This window comes from Gymnodraco acuticeps, unplaced genomic scaffold (assembly GCF_902827175.1).
Source record: "Gymnodraco acuticeps unplaced genomic scaffold, fGymAcu1.1, whole genome shotgun sequence".
Classification (NCBI taxonomy): Eukaryota; Metazoa; Chordata; class Actinopteri; order Perciformes; family Bathydraconidae; genus Gymnodraco; species Gymnodraco acuticeps.
In genome coordinates this window covers 94,854-108,161 of record NW_022991713.1, presented here as the reverse complement: position 1 = coordinate 108,161, position 13,308 = coordinate 94,854, and the positions used below count along the sequence as shown (strand labels likewise).

At 41.2% G+C, this 13,308-nt stretch overlaps 1 protein-coding gene across 1 annotated transcript; it reads left to right on the top strand.

Moving 5' to 3' along the window:
* Window positions 1-500: 500 nt before the first annotated feature.
* fnta (farnesyltransferase, CAAX box, alpha) lies at window positions 501-6,007 on the top strand. Its single transcript, XM_034198928.1, has 9 exons — window positions 501-689; window positions 1,178-1,263; window positions 1,487-1,601; window positions 2,044-2,148; window positions 2,731-2,857; window positions 3,033-3,181; window positions 3,400-3,462; window positions 4,074-4,266; window positions 5,068-6,007. Exons 1-9 carry the CDS (start codon window positions 565-567, stop codon window positions 5,191-5,193), a joined length of 1,089 nt encoding a protein of 362 aa, XP_034054819.1. The 5' UTR covers window positions 501-564; the 3' UTR covers window positions 5,194-6,007.
* Window positions 6,008-13,308: the final 7,301 nt, after the last annotated feature.

Sequence of the window (13,308 nt, the reverse complement as noted above, 5' to 3'; positions counted from 1 at the left end):
TCTATACTTTAGATATCAAATGGTAATTAATTGATGTATGACTGTTAACAATATTTATATTTCCTAATGCATGTCTGCATTTCTCCCAAATATAAGAACTAAATGTTGCCATATGATGGAGCTAAAGAGTAGAAATAACTCAAATAAGTACCATCTACACTCGGATTTAGTAATTGGAACAGATGCATACAAACAATAAAAGCACAATATGTGTGAAAGCATACAGCTTGGGACGTTGATCGGAATCATTCTCAACTTTTCTGTTCCTTATACGTCACATCTCAGCAGCGTGTGTGTCAGTAAATATCAGTGCTTACGGGATTGCAAATTACTGTATAATTACATTGACAGACAAAAGTGAGTGTTTTATTTGTACACGATACCTTAATGTTTTACAGTTTCTTTCGGGGTAGATTTTCAATTGAACCATATTTTAATCAAACAGAGCAATGTTTGGTAGAAATGATTAGTTCCCGCAGTACGTGAAGGCAACTCTGCTACACCGGATATGACGTTTTCTTCCTTCCTCGCGGACTACAGGAGCGATCAGGCTACACAGTTATCATGTCAGGTGCTGAAGCCCTTTCAAATGAGTCTGTGGAGCTGAAAGAAGACAAACAGTTTGATGTGGAGGCTGAAGACAACCTCGAAGATGATTATTTTGACCCGACCCGATATATGTTTTACAGGTAATGTCTGTTTATCACTTAGCATGCCTATTCTGTATGCTAGCTTGATAGCTGCTCTAACGGTAACCACTTATTCATTAACTTTAGTTAAACGCAGTAACGTTTGATAACTTCTACTTTAATGTTTGTTTGTTTGTTTTTGCTTTGTTGTTATTATAAGGCTACCAGCAGTGCCATTGGGTGTGGTAGCAAACCCTATTATCCCTATGTTGGTATAATGTTGTGGTAATTCACTGCTGCTTTATGTTAGTCCGCCACACCCCTGCGAAGTAGGACGTTTTAAGAAGCTAAAGTTAACCAGGGCACAACTAAACGGTCCAATACAGAAATACGTTTATTTTAATTATATATCTACGAATAAAAACGTGTATTGTGTTTGTTAAACAAAGCAGTAGGAACTGTAAGTAGTGCTAGCTGCATTAGCTTCCTTCATTCAGAATAATAGGTGACAGCCATTAAACCCGCCACCCCCGTGTTTTGTCTCTCAGGGACAGAAAGGAGTGGGCTGACCTGGAGCCAGTCCCTCAGGACGATGGACCCAATCCTGTCGTGAAGATCGCCTACTCTGAAAAGTGTAAGATTGTTATTAAGAGATAATCACATCAAAATTAAAGGAAGCGATGTTTAATTTACAATGTACTGCCTGTAAACTTCATACATTTGTAATAGCTGAATTATAAACACAACAATGATTTTACCAAAGTCTCACAGACATGAGACCAGACAATATTCAGTAGTAGTTGGAGTCAGAACTTTGTTGATGTTTATACCAAATGTGTTAATATTTCTTCCAACAGTCTCAGATGTGTTTGACTATTTCCGTGCACTCTTGAAGAATGATGAAAGAAGCGACCGGGCTTTCGCTTTGACAGCAGAAGCGATCGAGCTAAATGCTGCCAATTACACCGTTTGGTAAGCAGGCTGCATGTTTGCAATATGGAAAACTGATGTTCACTATTAAGTAGGGTCTCTTTTTCATACCACAGTGAAACAACACATGTGTCCCCTGTGTGGAAAGAGATTCTGAAAGGATCAGGAACAAAGATTCTCTCTTTTTCTCCTGATCCATTTCTATAAAAACCTGTCTGAAAAAGAGCTGATCAGATTTTGGCCACTTTATGATGTCATAACGTTTTTTTGGCTTGTGTAACCAGTAGCCAATCAGCATCCAAGGTACTGGGCTGCACCTCCACAGTCAGTTAGTAAAACATTTCATCTTTGGATCTCATGTTGTGTTGGATAGAGCCATACCTTGACAAGATCACACTCATGAGTTGTCAACTACTCAATTCCTTTACACTTCTTCACCTTCTGAAAGAAAATGTATTGACAGTCCTTGTGTTGGTGTGTTCAGGCACTACAGGCGCGTGCTGCTGCAGGCCTTAACAAAGGACCTGAGGGAGGAGATGAGGTACATTACAGCCATCATTGAGGAGCAACCCAAAAACTATCAAGTCTGGTGAGTGCTGTCAAATTCATTTCAGGTCACATGTGTCGGTAGCTGTTTTTTTAAAGAACCCTGCATTACTTATGGAAATCTTTATCACCAGGTCTATTAATATAAGTAAAGTATTTGTTAGCAAAGGGCTGTTTTTGCCAAGTTATATGTTTTGTTAAAGAGGCCCTATTATGCTATTTGGAGATGTCCCTTCCCTGTAGTGTGTTATAGGTTTCTGTGCATGTAAATGGTCTGCAAAGGCTAGAATCCCCAAGTTCCCTCCAGAGAGAGTCCTTCACAACACCACGTTTAGGGTTTTTGAAGCATACATGCTATCGCCAGAAGTAAGAGGCGGACGTTGGGCTATAAATGAACTACATAATGATCGCATAACTCACGTCGCTAAGCTAAAGGTGGCGTTTGGAAGAGTAATTTTAGCCACAAGACATTTAAAAGATAACAAATTCACAAGTGGTGAATTTATTGACAGGTTTTATGTCATAGTCAAATCTAACCAAAAAGCCATTAACTTGGAGACAAGAAGTGCACAAATGCTGACTCACTGCAGCACTATGACACTAGCTTCCTAACCTCCTCCTCCAGGCATCACAGACGTATGGTGGTGGAGTGGCTGAAGGACCCCTCAGAGGAATTGGAGTTCATTGCAGATATTCTCAGCCAAGATGCCAAAAACTACCACGCCTGGCAGCACAGACAGTGGGTCATCCAGGTAGGAGTTTGAGCATTCTTTGAGTTTGGATGAGAAAATGACAGAAATCCAATGTTCTGCTCACAGTGAACTCGCCAGAATGAATGCTTTCTTATTTGTGTGGTTAAGTCCATCTGTGGTCAGTACATGATACTAGTACGTTGCCAACAACAACACTGTCCTTGTTTACCTGCAGGAGTACAAACTGTGGGACAGTGAGCTGGAGTTTGTGGAGACTCTTCTGGAAGAAGATGTGAGGAATAACTCTGCATGGAACCAGAGGCATTTTGTTATTTCTCACACTACAGGATTCTCTGAACCTGCATTAGTGGAGAGAGAGATTCAGTGAGTATTCTCTTCATGTCTGGACAACTTGGACACACAGTTCATTTGTACCTTTTGAAGTTGGATGGTACGTTGTTGGCTTCACACCTTAAAGTCACTCTGTTAAGCTTATTTTCCAGTATTTACTTCCCAAAACAACCCAACATTGTTTCTGCTTCAGCAAGCGCTTTACGTTGTCTGTTGCATGCATTTGACTGATTTCCCTCTCTATCTGAAAGGTATTGTCTGACCCAGATCAAGAAGGCTCCACACAATGAGAGTGCATGGAACTATTTAAAAGGGTAAGCTGTTGCATATCAGAATTATTTTTTTCAAACAGCAAAACATGACTTTGTCTTCTTTCACTTGCTTTGACTGACCAAGAAGTTCTTCAGGAGAAATCATTGATATATCAATTTGCCATTCCTAATTCAGAAATGTACGAGATATGACAGGGTTAAAGCGTTAACACTTCATCTGGCAGCCAGAAATTCATCTTAAATGAATCTCATTACGAAGTTTGACCCCAACTTTTTATACCATGACATGCATGGCAGTGAAAAGGCAAAGTAAGCTGCACATGCTACCTGCATTCACTGACTGGAGACCAGCGGACATCAGTAAGCCTCAGCGATGCAACACACCCGGTCAAAGACTAACAGAATCTGCACTCTTTAGGTGTGGGGAAAACGTCGGAGAGGCATTTTACTGAAGCTTACGCCAGTTTCTTGAAGTTGCACGAGAAACACGATCAACTCTACAAATCTCCAATAAAGGCTCGAAAAAATAAAAGAATAATCTGAATAGAATCCTTTATTGTCCTTCTACAGGTACAATGAGAGGAGTAGAGCTGCTCCTTTTTGAAAAAACAAAAAAAAGCTCATTGACAGTTTTTCTTTTTTGACTCCTCAAGGATGCTGCAGGACCAGGGTCTGTCGTCGGTGCCGGGCCTGCTGGAGAGGGTCCTCCGGCTGAAGGAGACGCACTGCTCCCCCTATCTGCTGGCTTTCCTGTTCGACTGCTACGAGGACGCCTTGGAGAACAGCAGTCAGGAAGAGAACAAGTCGGACGAGGAACTAAAGGAAACTTTAGAAAAGGCTCTTGAAGTGAGTGGAAATATAAACTTACAAATCATTGTAACTGAGTATCGAGCGCTGAAGGAGGAAGTCCTGAACCTCGGAAATGAGTCTGCATTTTTGTCATTCCAGTCCCTTGTCTCAAGGTCACTGGGGTTTGAATGAATACCTAGAATGATGTCATCTTAGATGTATTTTGTGACATAAGAAATGTCAGTAAGTAGCCAACTCGTAAGTGTGTAGCTTTTATGAGTCTTGAAAAAGGGTGTTGCTAACAAATGGCCTTAGAAGAGCCTTAAGAATCAGAATCCAGTTTGTTGCCAGGTACGTTTACTCACACAAGGAATTTGCTTTGGTATCTGGTGGTGCGAACATAAACAATCTAAAAAAACAAGTTGCAAATTAGGTAAAATAAATAAATATATAAGGATAAAAAAGAAAGAATTTAGCATTAAAAGTATTTTTAACAAATGTAAATGTAATTATACAAATAACCTTAAAGGCTAAAAAACTAAAACTCTTAGGACACTGAGTATATGGCAAACTACAGTGTATTTAATTTGAAGTGCGCGAACACGAGGGGCACTCCAGGCTTAACAAATCAGAGGTTTGGGTTTATTTGTAAAAATGAACGTGTTATTTCTTGCAATATTGAAAATCAAATTCAAAAGACCCCATGAGTGTTTTGGCCAACACAAATAAGTCATGACTGCAGCACTTTTAAAATGTTACCTGTGAGAGATCAGGAGGATTTTGAATGACAAACAAACTGAGATATATCCATTATTGTGGTGCTTTGACCCTTCCTGTGATTGTTGTCCCCCTTTTTAGATTTGTCATCTTTTGGCCCATGAGACGGACACCATCCGTAAAGAGTACTGGCTGTTTCTGGGACGCTCTTTGAAGAACAAGCAGGGCGCTGATGAGCCTGCGCCCGGGCAGCAGGAGAGGAGCTAAACCACCGGCTGTTCTCTTTGCTTCAACACAACCTTCTGTTTGCTTTGAACTTGTGGGTGTCAGCAGCACGGATAGCGCCCGACAGTGATCTCATGCACACTGAATTCAAACTGTCTTAGAGTGAGGATGGGTCTTACGTATCTTACGTTATTATCTGTTGTAATAAAACGACATATTTTCTAGAAGGAGCTAACTGACATGATCAGAGTTCTTTATGTTGTGTTTTAAAAAATATATATAACTTAAGCTAGTTTTGTAACAGCTATATTTCTTAATGATACTCATTGGTGACAATATGATTTGATCCCCGAATCAAACATTAATAGAAGATATAGTTTGTTGGGTTGTGAAAAAGTGTGACATCATGGGAATTGTTGTCTTTACCACTATTAGTTTTTGCAGTCAGCTTCTCACGGTTTAGATCTGTTCATTGTTCAGGGGGATACACTGAATAAAACATCTTCAATTCAAGTCAGTGTTCGGCTGCTGCTAACTGCTAACTCGAAATCAAGCTGTCCAATGTATAAATCCTTCATCCGAGTGGAAAATATAGTTAAGAATGACTTTAGATGTAAAAAGTGTAAAAAGTGTGGTTTGAAACTGGTTAAAAAGCAAACAAAAAAGAGGTCTAGTTTTTGACATTGTATTGCCAATAGATTGATACCTTTAACTCCAAATAGGACTGAGTGGAGCACAGTGTGCACGTACCACTCTGACTCCAGAGCAGTGTTTGGTGGTTTTGTGACATGTCATTGTGTTTTAATGGAAGGCATCAGAAAGCATCAAGACAAATAAAGTAAACTGTTTGCAGTCATACTGAGAGTTGTTTGAAACAGTATAAGAAATCTAAACCTTTATCAGTTACTCTGAATGTTCTCTGAGCTAAGCTGCTAGACGAAAAGTGAACATAGCAGTGAACTTGCTTGTGTATGACACATGTATGACACTGACAGCCTCAGGTCCTGAACTCCCTTGCAGGGACATGGATTTCCCTCCACTAGATGCAGCTGTTTCTACCTCTGCTGACACTGGAACACATTACATCCCCTTTCTAACTGAGCAGTTGGTTTGCCAGCAGTGTGTAAGTACAGCTCCTGGAAACATATGCTATTAGAGTGGGGACTTGTGCTTTTCTTTGTTTTAGTGTGGAGGACAAAGATTGGTGAGTCTACGTCTAAAACTTTATTTCATGACATGGGGCGTTTCCTGGACCTGGAAACATTCGGGGCTTAGCCCACAGTTCATTAAGGTACATTAAGGCAGCGGGGGTTGCCAAACTTTTCAGCCTGCGACCCCCAAAATAACAGTGCAAGAGACTGGCGACCCCTTTCAAATTAATTAATGTAAGTGTTCCGCACTCTCGCGGGAATATCTGCAATGGAGCGAGCTTAAGTTTCAGCAACACCTTCGTCACACATGTTGCCACTTGTTTGTACCATTTTCAGGCGATTTGTAATCCGTTCTAGAAAGACGATGTGTTTTTTAGGATTTCAAGAAGCAAATAAAACAAACAATGGATGTATTTTATGAACATTTATCCATGCTGAAAGTAGATTTAGATGTTTTAGGAGTGAGATAGAGATTATTATCTATGATGCATTGCATGAAGTCTGTTGATGATCAGAGGCTGCATAAAGCAACATTTATTTTTGTTTTTGTATTAGGCAGACGCAGGCCAGCCCGATGGTCACCAAGGTTCATGTTTTAATAGCATTTTTACAAAAACGTGAAAAAATGGCTTACACCTCAGAGAGTTCAACTTGGGCCTGCGACCATAGTTTTACTGTATATTGTTTTGAAAATCCACAGCCACATTTTGCATATCTCTCAGTAGCCAACGATCTGTGAGTCTGTTGTCTCGGACATAAACTCCGAAATAAAAGGAGTCTACATTTCATAAGAGGTGTAAAACCTGTGAGCATTTTAAATCGCATTTCTGTGGACATTTCTACTGCAACACTCCCCACACGCACACAGCACACCTGCGACTATTACAATGAAGGCTCGATAATCAGCTCACGACATATAGGTCTGTAAGCAGGGGTAAAGTGCTATTTTTATAAGTGGGGGGCGGACCTAACCTCCTCTAGGGGGGGGTCTTCACCTCCTCTAGGGGGGTCCAGGGGCATGCTCCGCCGGGAAGATTTTTTAAAGTTAAAAGCATCAATCTGGTGCACTTTGAGAGCAACATTAAGAGATTTGATACATCTCTCAACACGCATATGAAACAGAACTGTAAACACTTTTTCTTTATGGATATTTTACAAATCACTCCCCTGTGACTGTGTAATGTAAGGTATAGCTTCTAGCTTCATGTCGAACACTGACAGTAAGTCAACATTTCCCAGAGAGCTTTCTTTGAAATCACCAGGTAACGCTAACAAACACAACATTTATATTGTATGACAAAGTGTTAATTAATATATATGGCTAGCTATAGCTACTTGCTAACGGTTTAGCTTACCCGCGCGATTCAAAGTAATGTCAACAACGTGTAATTTATGCCTTACATGTTCGCATAACTTGGAAGTTTACTGACATTTACTTTTACTTGCCGCAAGTGGTGGCTCTGGGGTTGTTGTGTGAGCCACCACTTGAGAATTGTCGTGTTTTTTAAGAAATGTTCTTATGTCCATCTTCAAAAACTCAGAGTCCGACTGACAGTTTAATCATTTGTCACAGGATAGGTACCTGTCAACCAATAAGACACGTTTATTTCCATGCAACTCTCTGGTAATTGGTCTGGTGTCTTGCCTCTGTTGCATTCACTGAACACGGGAAATTACACTCCTGCCGTCCTCTCTAGTGTCATGATGAGGTTCAGGTAAAGCACAGTTAATAGAATAGAATAGAATATCTTTATTGTCATCACACATCAGTGTAATGAAATTCAGTTGGCATCTCTCACTGCAGTACATAAATAAGAACACATCCATAAAGGCAGTGATAAAGCAGAGATAGTAGCAATAATCAGGGTCATCACTTAAATGCACTTTACCAGAATGTTAAAAATACATTTTTAGAAAAGCATATGGCATTTTTGGCTGCAGTCTTTGATGGGAGGTAGTGTGTTTGTATGTGTGCATGTTCAAAGTTGAGTTTTGTGGTTGGACAGGGATGGGACGGGAGTGATGGAGGCCACAGCTCTGGGAAAGAAGCTGTTCTTCAGTCTGTTGGTGCGTGACTTTATTTCGAACAGTGAGTGGCCTGGGTGTGTGATGTCTCTGATGATACTGCTGGCTTTCTTCTGCAGTCGACTCCTGTAGATGTTGTCAAGGTTGGGCAGCTCAGTCCCAACGATGCGCTGAGCAGCCTTCACCACCCGTTGCAGGTCCTTCCGCTCTGCGGCTGTGCAGCTGGTGTACCACAAAGTTATGCAGCTGGTCAGGGTGCTTTCAATGGTCGACCGATAGAAGTTTACCAGCAGTTTTTGTGGAAGCCTGGCCTGTCTCAGTTTCCTCAGGAAAAACAGTCTCTGCTGTGCCTTTTTCACCAGGTTTGAGGTCCATGTTAATTTATTGGAGATGTTGACTCCAAGGAACCGTATAGGTCTTCCACGCTCTCCACTGCTTCTCCATGGATGTGGAGGGGGAGATGGACTTGAGCTCCTTAGTTTTGGAGGTGTTAAGGACAAGGTTGTGCTCCTTACACCAGTCCGTCAGATGTTCCACCTCGAGCCTGTAGGCTGTCTCATTATTGTCTGTAATAAGACCGACTACTGTGGTGTCGTCTGCACATTTACTATGGAGTTGGAGGTGTGGATGGGGGTGCAGTTGTTGGTAAAGAGTGTGAAGAGCACAACGAGTGTAAAGAGTGTGAAGAGCATGGGACTAAGTACACAACCTTGTAATGTATTATATTATTGAGGGAGAATTGTCCGGGGCTACAGAAAAAGCATTCGAGGCTCTGGCCATGACTGAGCATAAGAGTCACATGACACAAGAGGGCACAAAGTGAAAACAACACACTGCCAGCACTGATTTTCTTTAACTTTTTCTATAGGTTTGGAACTGTTTTTTTTACTTTTTCCGACAGATCTGAAAAATATAATCCTCTTGATAAAGCTATTTTATAAAAATATTCTTTGTTAACCTTGCACATGTGATCATTATGATAACATATGTTGCTTTAGTAAAGCACATTCATAGTGTGATCATCATCTTCATCAAAGTAAATCAAGTTGGATATTTGAACACAAATGAACTGTTCGTTTTGATTGATTTGTTCTTCCTGGATTTAGTTCATGTTGCTCTTTGTGCCCTTTACTCTTTGATAAATATAGTTGATTAAAGTCACTCCATAGAAACAAATTAATAATGTATAGATGAGCATGAAATCAATGATGGTATTGAGTAGTGCAACAAATTAAAAAAGGGGACGAGTTTAAAAAAAAAATAGACTTTTGATTGAGGTTAATTTTCTAGATAAGGGTCGAACTCTATTTTTAGGGTCCCCCGTAAAGGAAAGGAACATTTTCAGATTAGAAAAAACGTTTTATATAAAAAGTAAACTTTCTAGATAAGAGTCCCCCCTTTTGTCTGGAACTAACTATTTAGTTAAAGGTCACATGTCATGGCCATTTCCACTGATCATAATTCCATTGTTGAGGTCTACTAGAATAGATTTATACTGTGCAATTTTCCAAACTCACATTGGTTTCTCATACAGCATCTCTGTAAAGTATGTGTATTCAGCAGTATTCACTCTCCACTAAACGGCTCGTTGCAGCTCTTGCCCCCCCCCCCCCCCCCCACCCCCCCTCCCTGTGAGCCCAGTGTGCTCCGATTGGTCGGGACCAGTCGGGACGTTGTGAATCGCGCTGAGCTCCGTGGAGGTGTGATTTCCTTGTTTAGCGATACACAGCGAAACACAGCCAAACTCACCCTGAGCACACACAAAGTCACAGCCGAAGTAAAAACAATAAGTGTGGCTTAATATTGAGTAAGAACAAGGTTGATAAACGCTGTGAGAATGGGTCTGCAGAGAGAATGGGTCTGCAGAGAGAATGGGTCTGCAGAGAGAATTTCGCTGCGATCCCAACTGTCTGTTATCAGCCAGGGAGGAGAGATCAGCAGAGCTGCCTGCACTGAGTGTGTGAGGAAGTCCGTGGATTGGTCAATTTGGACCAATCAGCGGGGGCTTAACGTAACGGCTCCGCGGACGTAACGTAGCGGCTCCACGGATTGGTCCATTTCGTTCCGGGTACGACATGACATCATGATGTACCCGGAAGAATCAAATGGATGATGACGTTTCACCAACGAGGCGTTTTGGGGAGGTAGAGTTGTGTTAGAGTTTTACTCCCTACAGGGTGTACTTTGAGGATTTTGACTCTGCACACCGTTTACATGCATAAAAACCTTCATAACACACAAGGGGACGGATAATAACCGGAAAAGCATAACATGTGACCTTTAAGGGTCCATCTAAAATAAAAGCCAGGTAGCCTACAGTTGGTGATTCTGAATACAGCAACCTGGTGTGTCTGCAGATGAGGTGAATGAGAGCAGAAGTCAAGGGCTAGAAACCAAAACAATTAAAAGAGACTAAAATGCTCCTCAGAGCAAAAACTGCAGAGCTAAGTGATGATTTTCTGATTGTCACAACCAGCAACACATTTCAAGTTTCACATTTCCATTGATACATTGTTCATATCAAATGATTGACTGACACAGCTATTCAATAATACTCCACCTGACCACCTTTCTCCTTTGTTCAGCTGCCTCGCATCCTCTCTATTGGACAGGCCCTGTTCTTTGTCCCACCCTGGACGGACAGCCCCTCTGCCTCTCTATTGATTACATACAGTTCTAAAATAAACATAGTTTGAGTCCATCCAAGCACCAGCCAACAACAGGGGCGAGAGACTGCTTTAGATTCATTAATATTTATAGGCTAACGCAGGTTTTTACAGACCTGTCACCGCTGTTGTAACTGCTGCTGTAGAAATGCATGCTCACTCCTGGCACAGCTGAAGCCCTAAACACACACATGCACAATCCCACACACACAGTGACTTCTCATGATTTGTTAAAATGCTGGTCTTGAAGGGGAAAGGTGATTTTACACAATGTGAGGAATAGGGCTGTTCATGTTTTCTTCACATTGCTGTTGCATCCGTGTGTGTGTGTGTGTGTGTGTGTGTGTATGTGTGTGTGTGTGTGTGTGTGTGTGTGTGTGTGTGTGTGTGTTTGCATCCGTAGCATTTTTACCACTTAGGTCAGGAATGACTTTCCTCTTCAGTAGCAGCTTCTTCCAGGTTTGTGACCATGACAGGGCAATTGTCTGTGTTATGGAGGTGAGCAGACCCCTCCTCGTGCCCTAATGAAAGACATACGCTGTTGACAACTTCTGCCTCATCAAATTTGCCGGACAATTGAATTCACTAGTTTTCCCTCAGATTAAAATACATGCTGCGTATACCGGTGATTGCTTTAACTGAGTGAACTGAAGCCATTTTCTGAGCTGGCCGGGGCCAAGTCTATTTGTATAGCTCTTAATCACAGTTACAGTCTCTAAAGGCTCTGAAACGCCCACGTTATGGAACAACAAATGTGGAAATGAGTTAGAATCTGTTGATAAGCAAAGTGTGGACATTAAACAATACTATAGCAAAAGTAGGTGCTTTTTTTCTTGCGGTGAGGTGATGACTTTCAGTCCGTCTCATCGTTGTTTGTGATGGTGTTGACATCCTCAGCGCTGCTGTTGGAGTGACACACACCCACTGCCAATCAATCAAGCAATCAGCTGATCATCAAAACATCACTCACTGCACCTTCTCTTATCTGCAAACCTATGCAAATAGCAATTACCTAATTAGAGTCCTGCTCACACACACACACACACACACACACACACACACACACACACACACACACACACACACACACCACACACACACACACACACACACACACACACACACACACACACACACACACACACACACACACACACACACACATCACACACTCACACACACACACACACACACACACACACACACACACACACACACACACACACACACACACACACACACACACACACACACACACACACACACACACACACACACACACACACACACACACACACACACACACACACTGGCAGCTGTACTGGTACAGTCAATGAGGTGGCTCATTGTGATGAATGGCTGGGCGAGGGTTTTCCCTGGTGTAATTCTCTAACCCATCAAATGTTTGGTTCATTAATTCAAAAAGTCATGCCTGTCCTCTGAAGGTTTTCACATTCAGGCCAAATGAATTGGAAACAAATCAAATCCAACAACCTGCAGCAACTTGGCAGCAGGGTCACACCATGGGATCATTTTTATACCCTTGAACTTTTTCTCACATGGTTGCGTCTGAAGTTTGGAAAAGTGATTTTTCTTTCAGCTGCTACACCATGGTAACCTCTCAATAACTACAGGATGGATTGCCATGAAATGTTGGTAGAACTATAATTCCCATGTCTATAATGTATTGTATGCTTATAATGTGTAAGAATCTGCTTTTGGGTTTATCCTTTAACAATAATCATCACTCATAAATATTCATAAATGCTCTATATGATTTTGTTTCAATATAATTTCTCATAAAGTCAAATATGACCTATTCAAATCAAATATCACAGAGTTTATGATTTTTGGAGAGGGTCATAGTGCATTTGCATTTGTTGTCTGTTAAACAAATGCATTTCATTTAGGTTTTTTCTTGAAAATATGTAATCTTTTATTTGTTATACTTTACTTAGGCTACAAGTAGCCTTTGCATAAGACATTTACGTTTTTAGAAAGTATAGCAACGTTTTCTGCAGATATGTAAAGTCCAGGGGCCTCATTTATAACGCCGTGCGGATTCACGTGGGAAGGTTGCTTACGTAGTATAAATCCAAAAAATAGGTACAGAAATGTTCCGACATTTTCCGATTCACCAAACATTGCGCACCGGCGAGGAAAGTGCGTACAGCACTTCCTACGCCGGTTTCCCTTTATAAATCACAACCGACTCGAAAAGGGGTGCAGCTTTTGCGGGCTTCACGTAACGCCCATATTTGCCTATAAATAGTCAAAGAAACGCCCATTCATTCATTCATTTATATATACAGTCT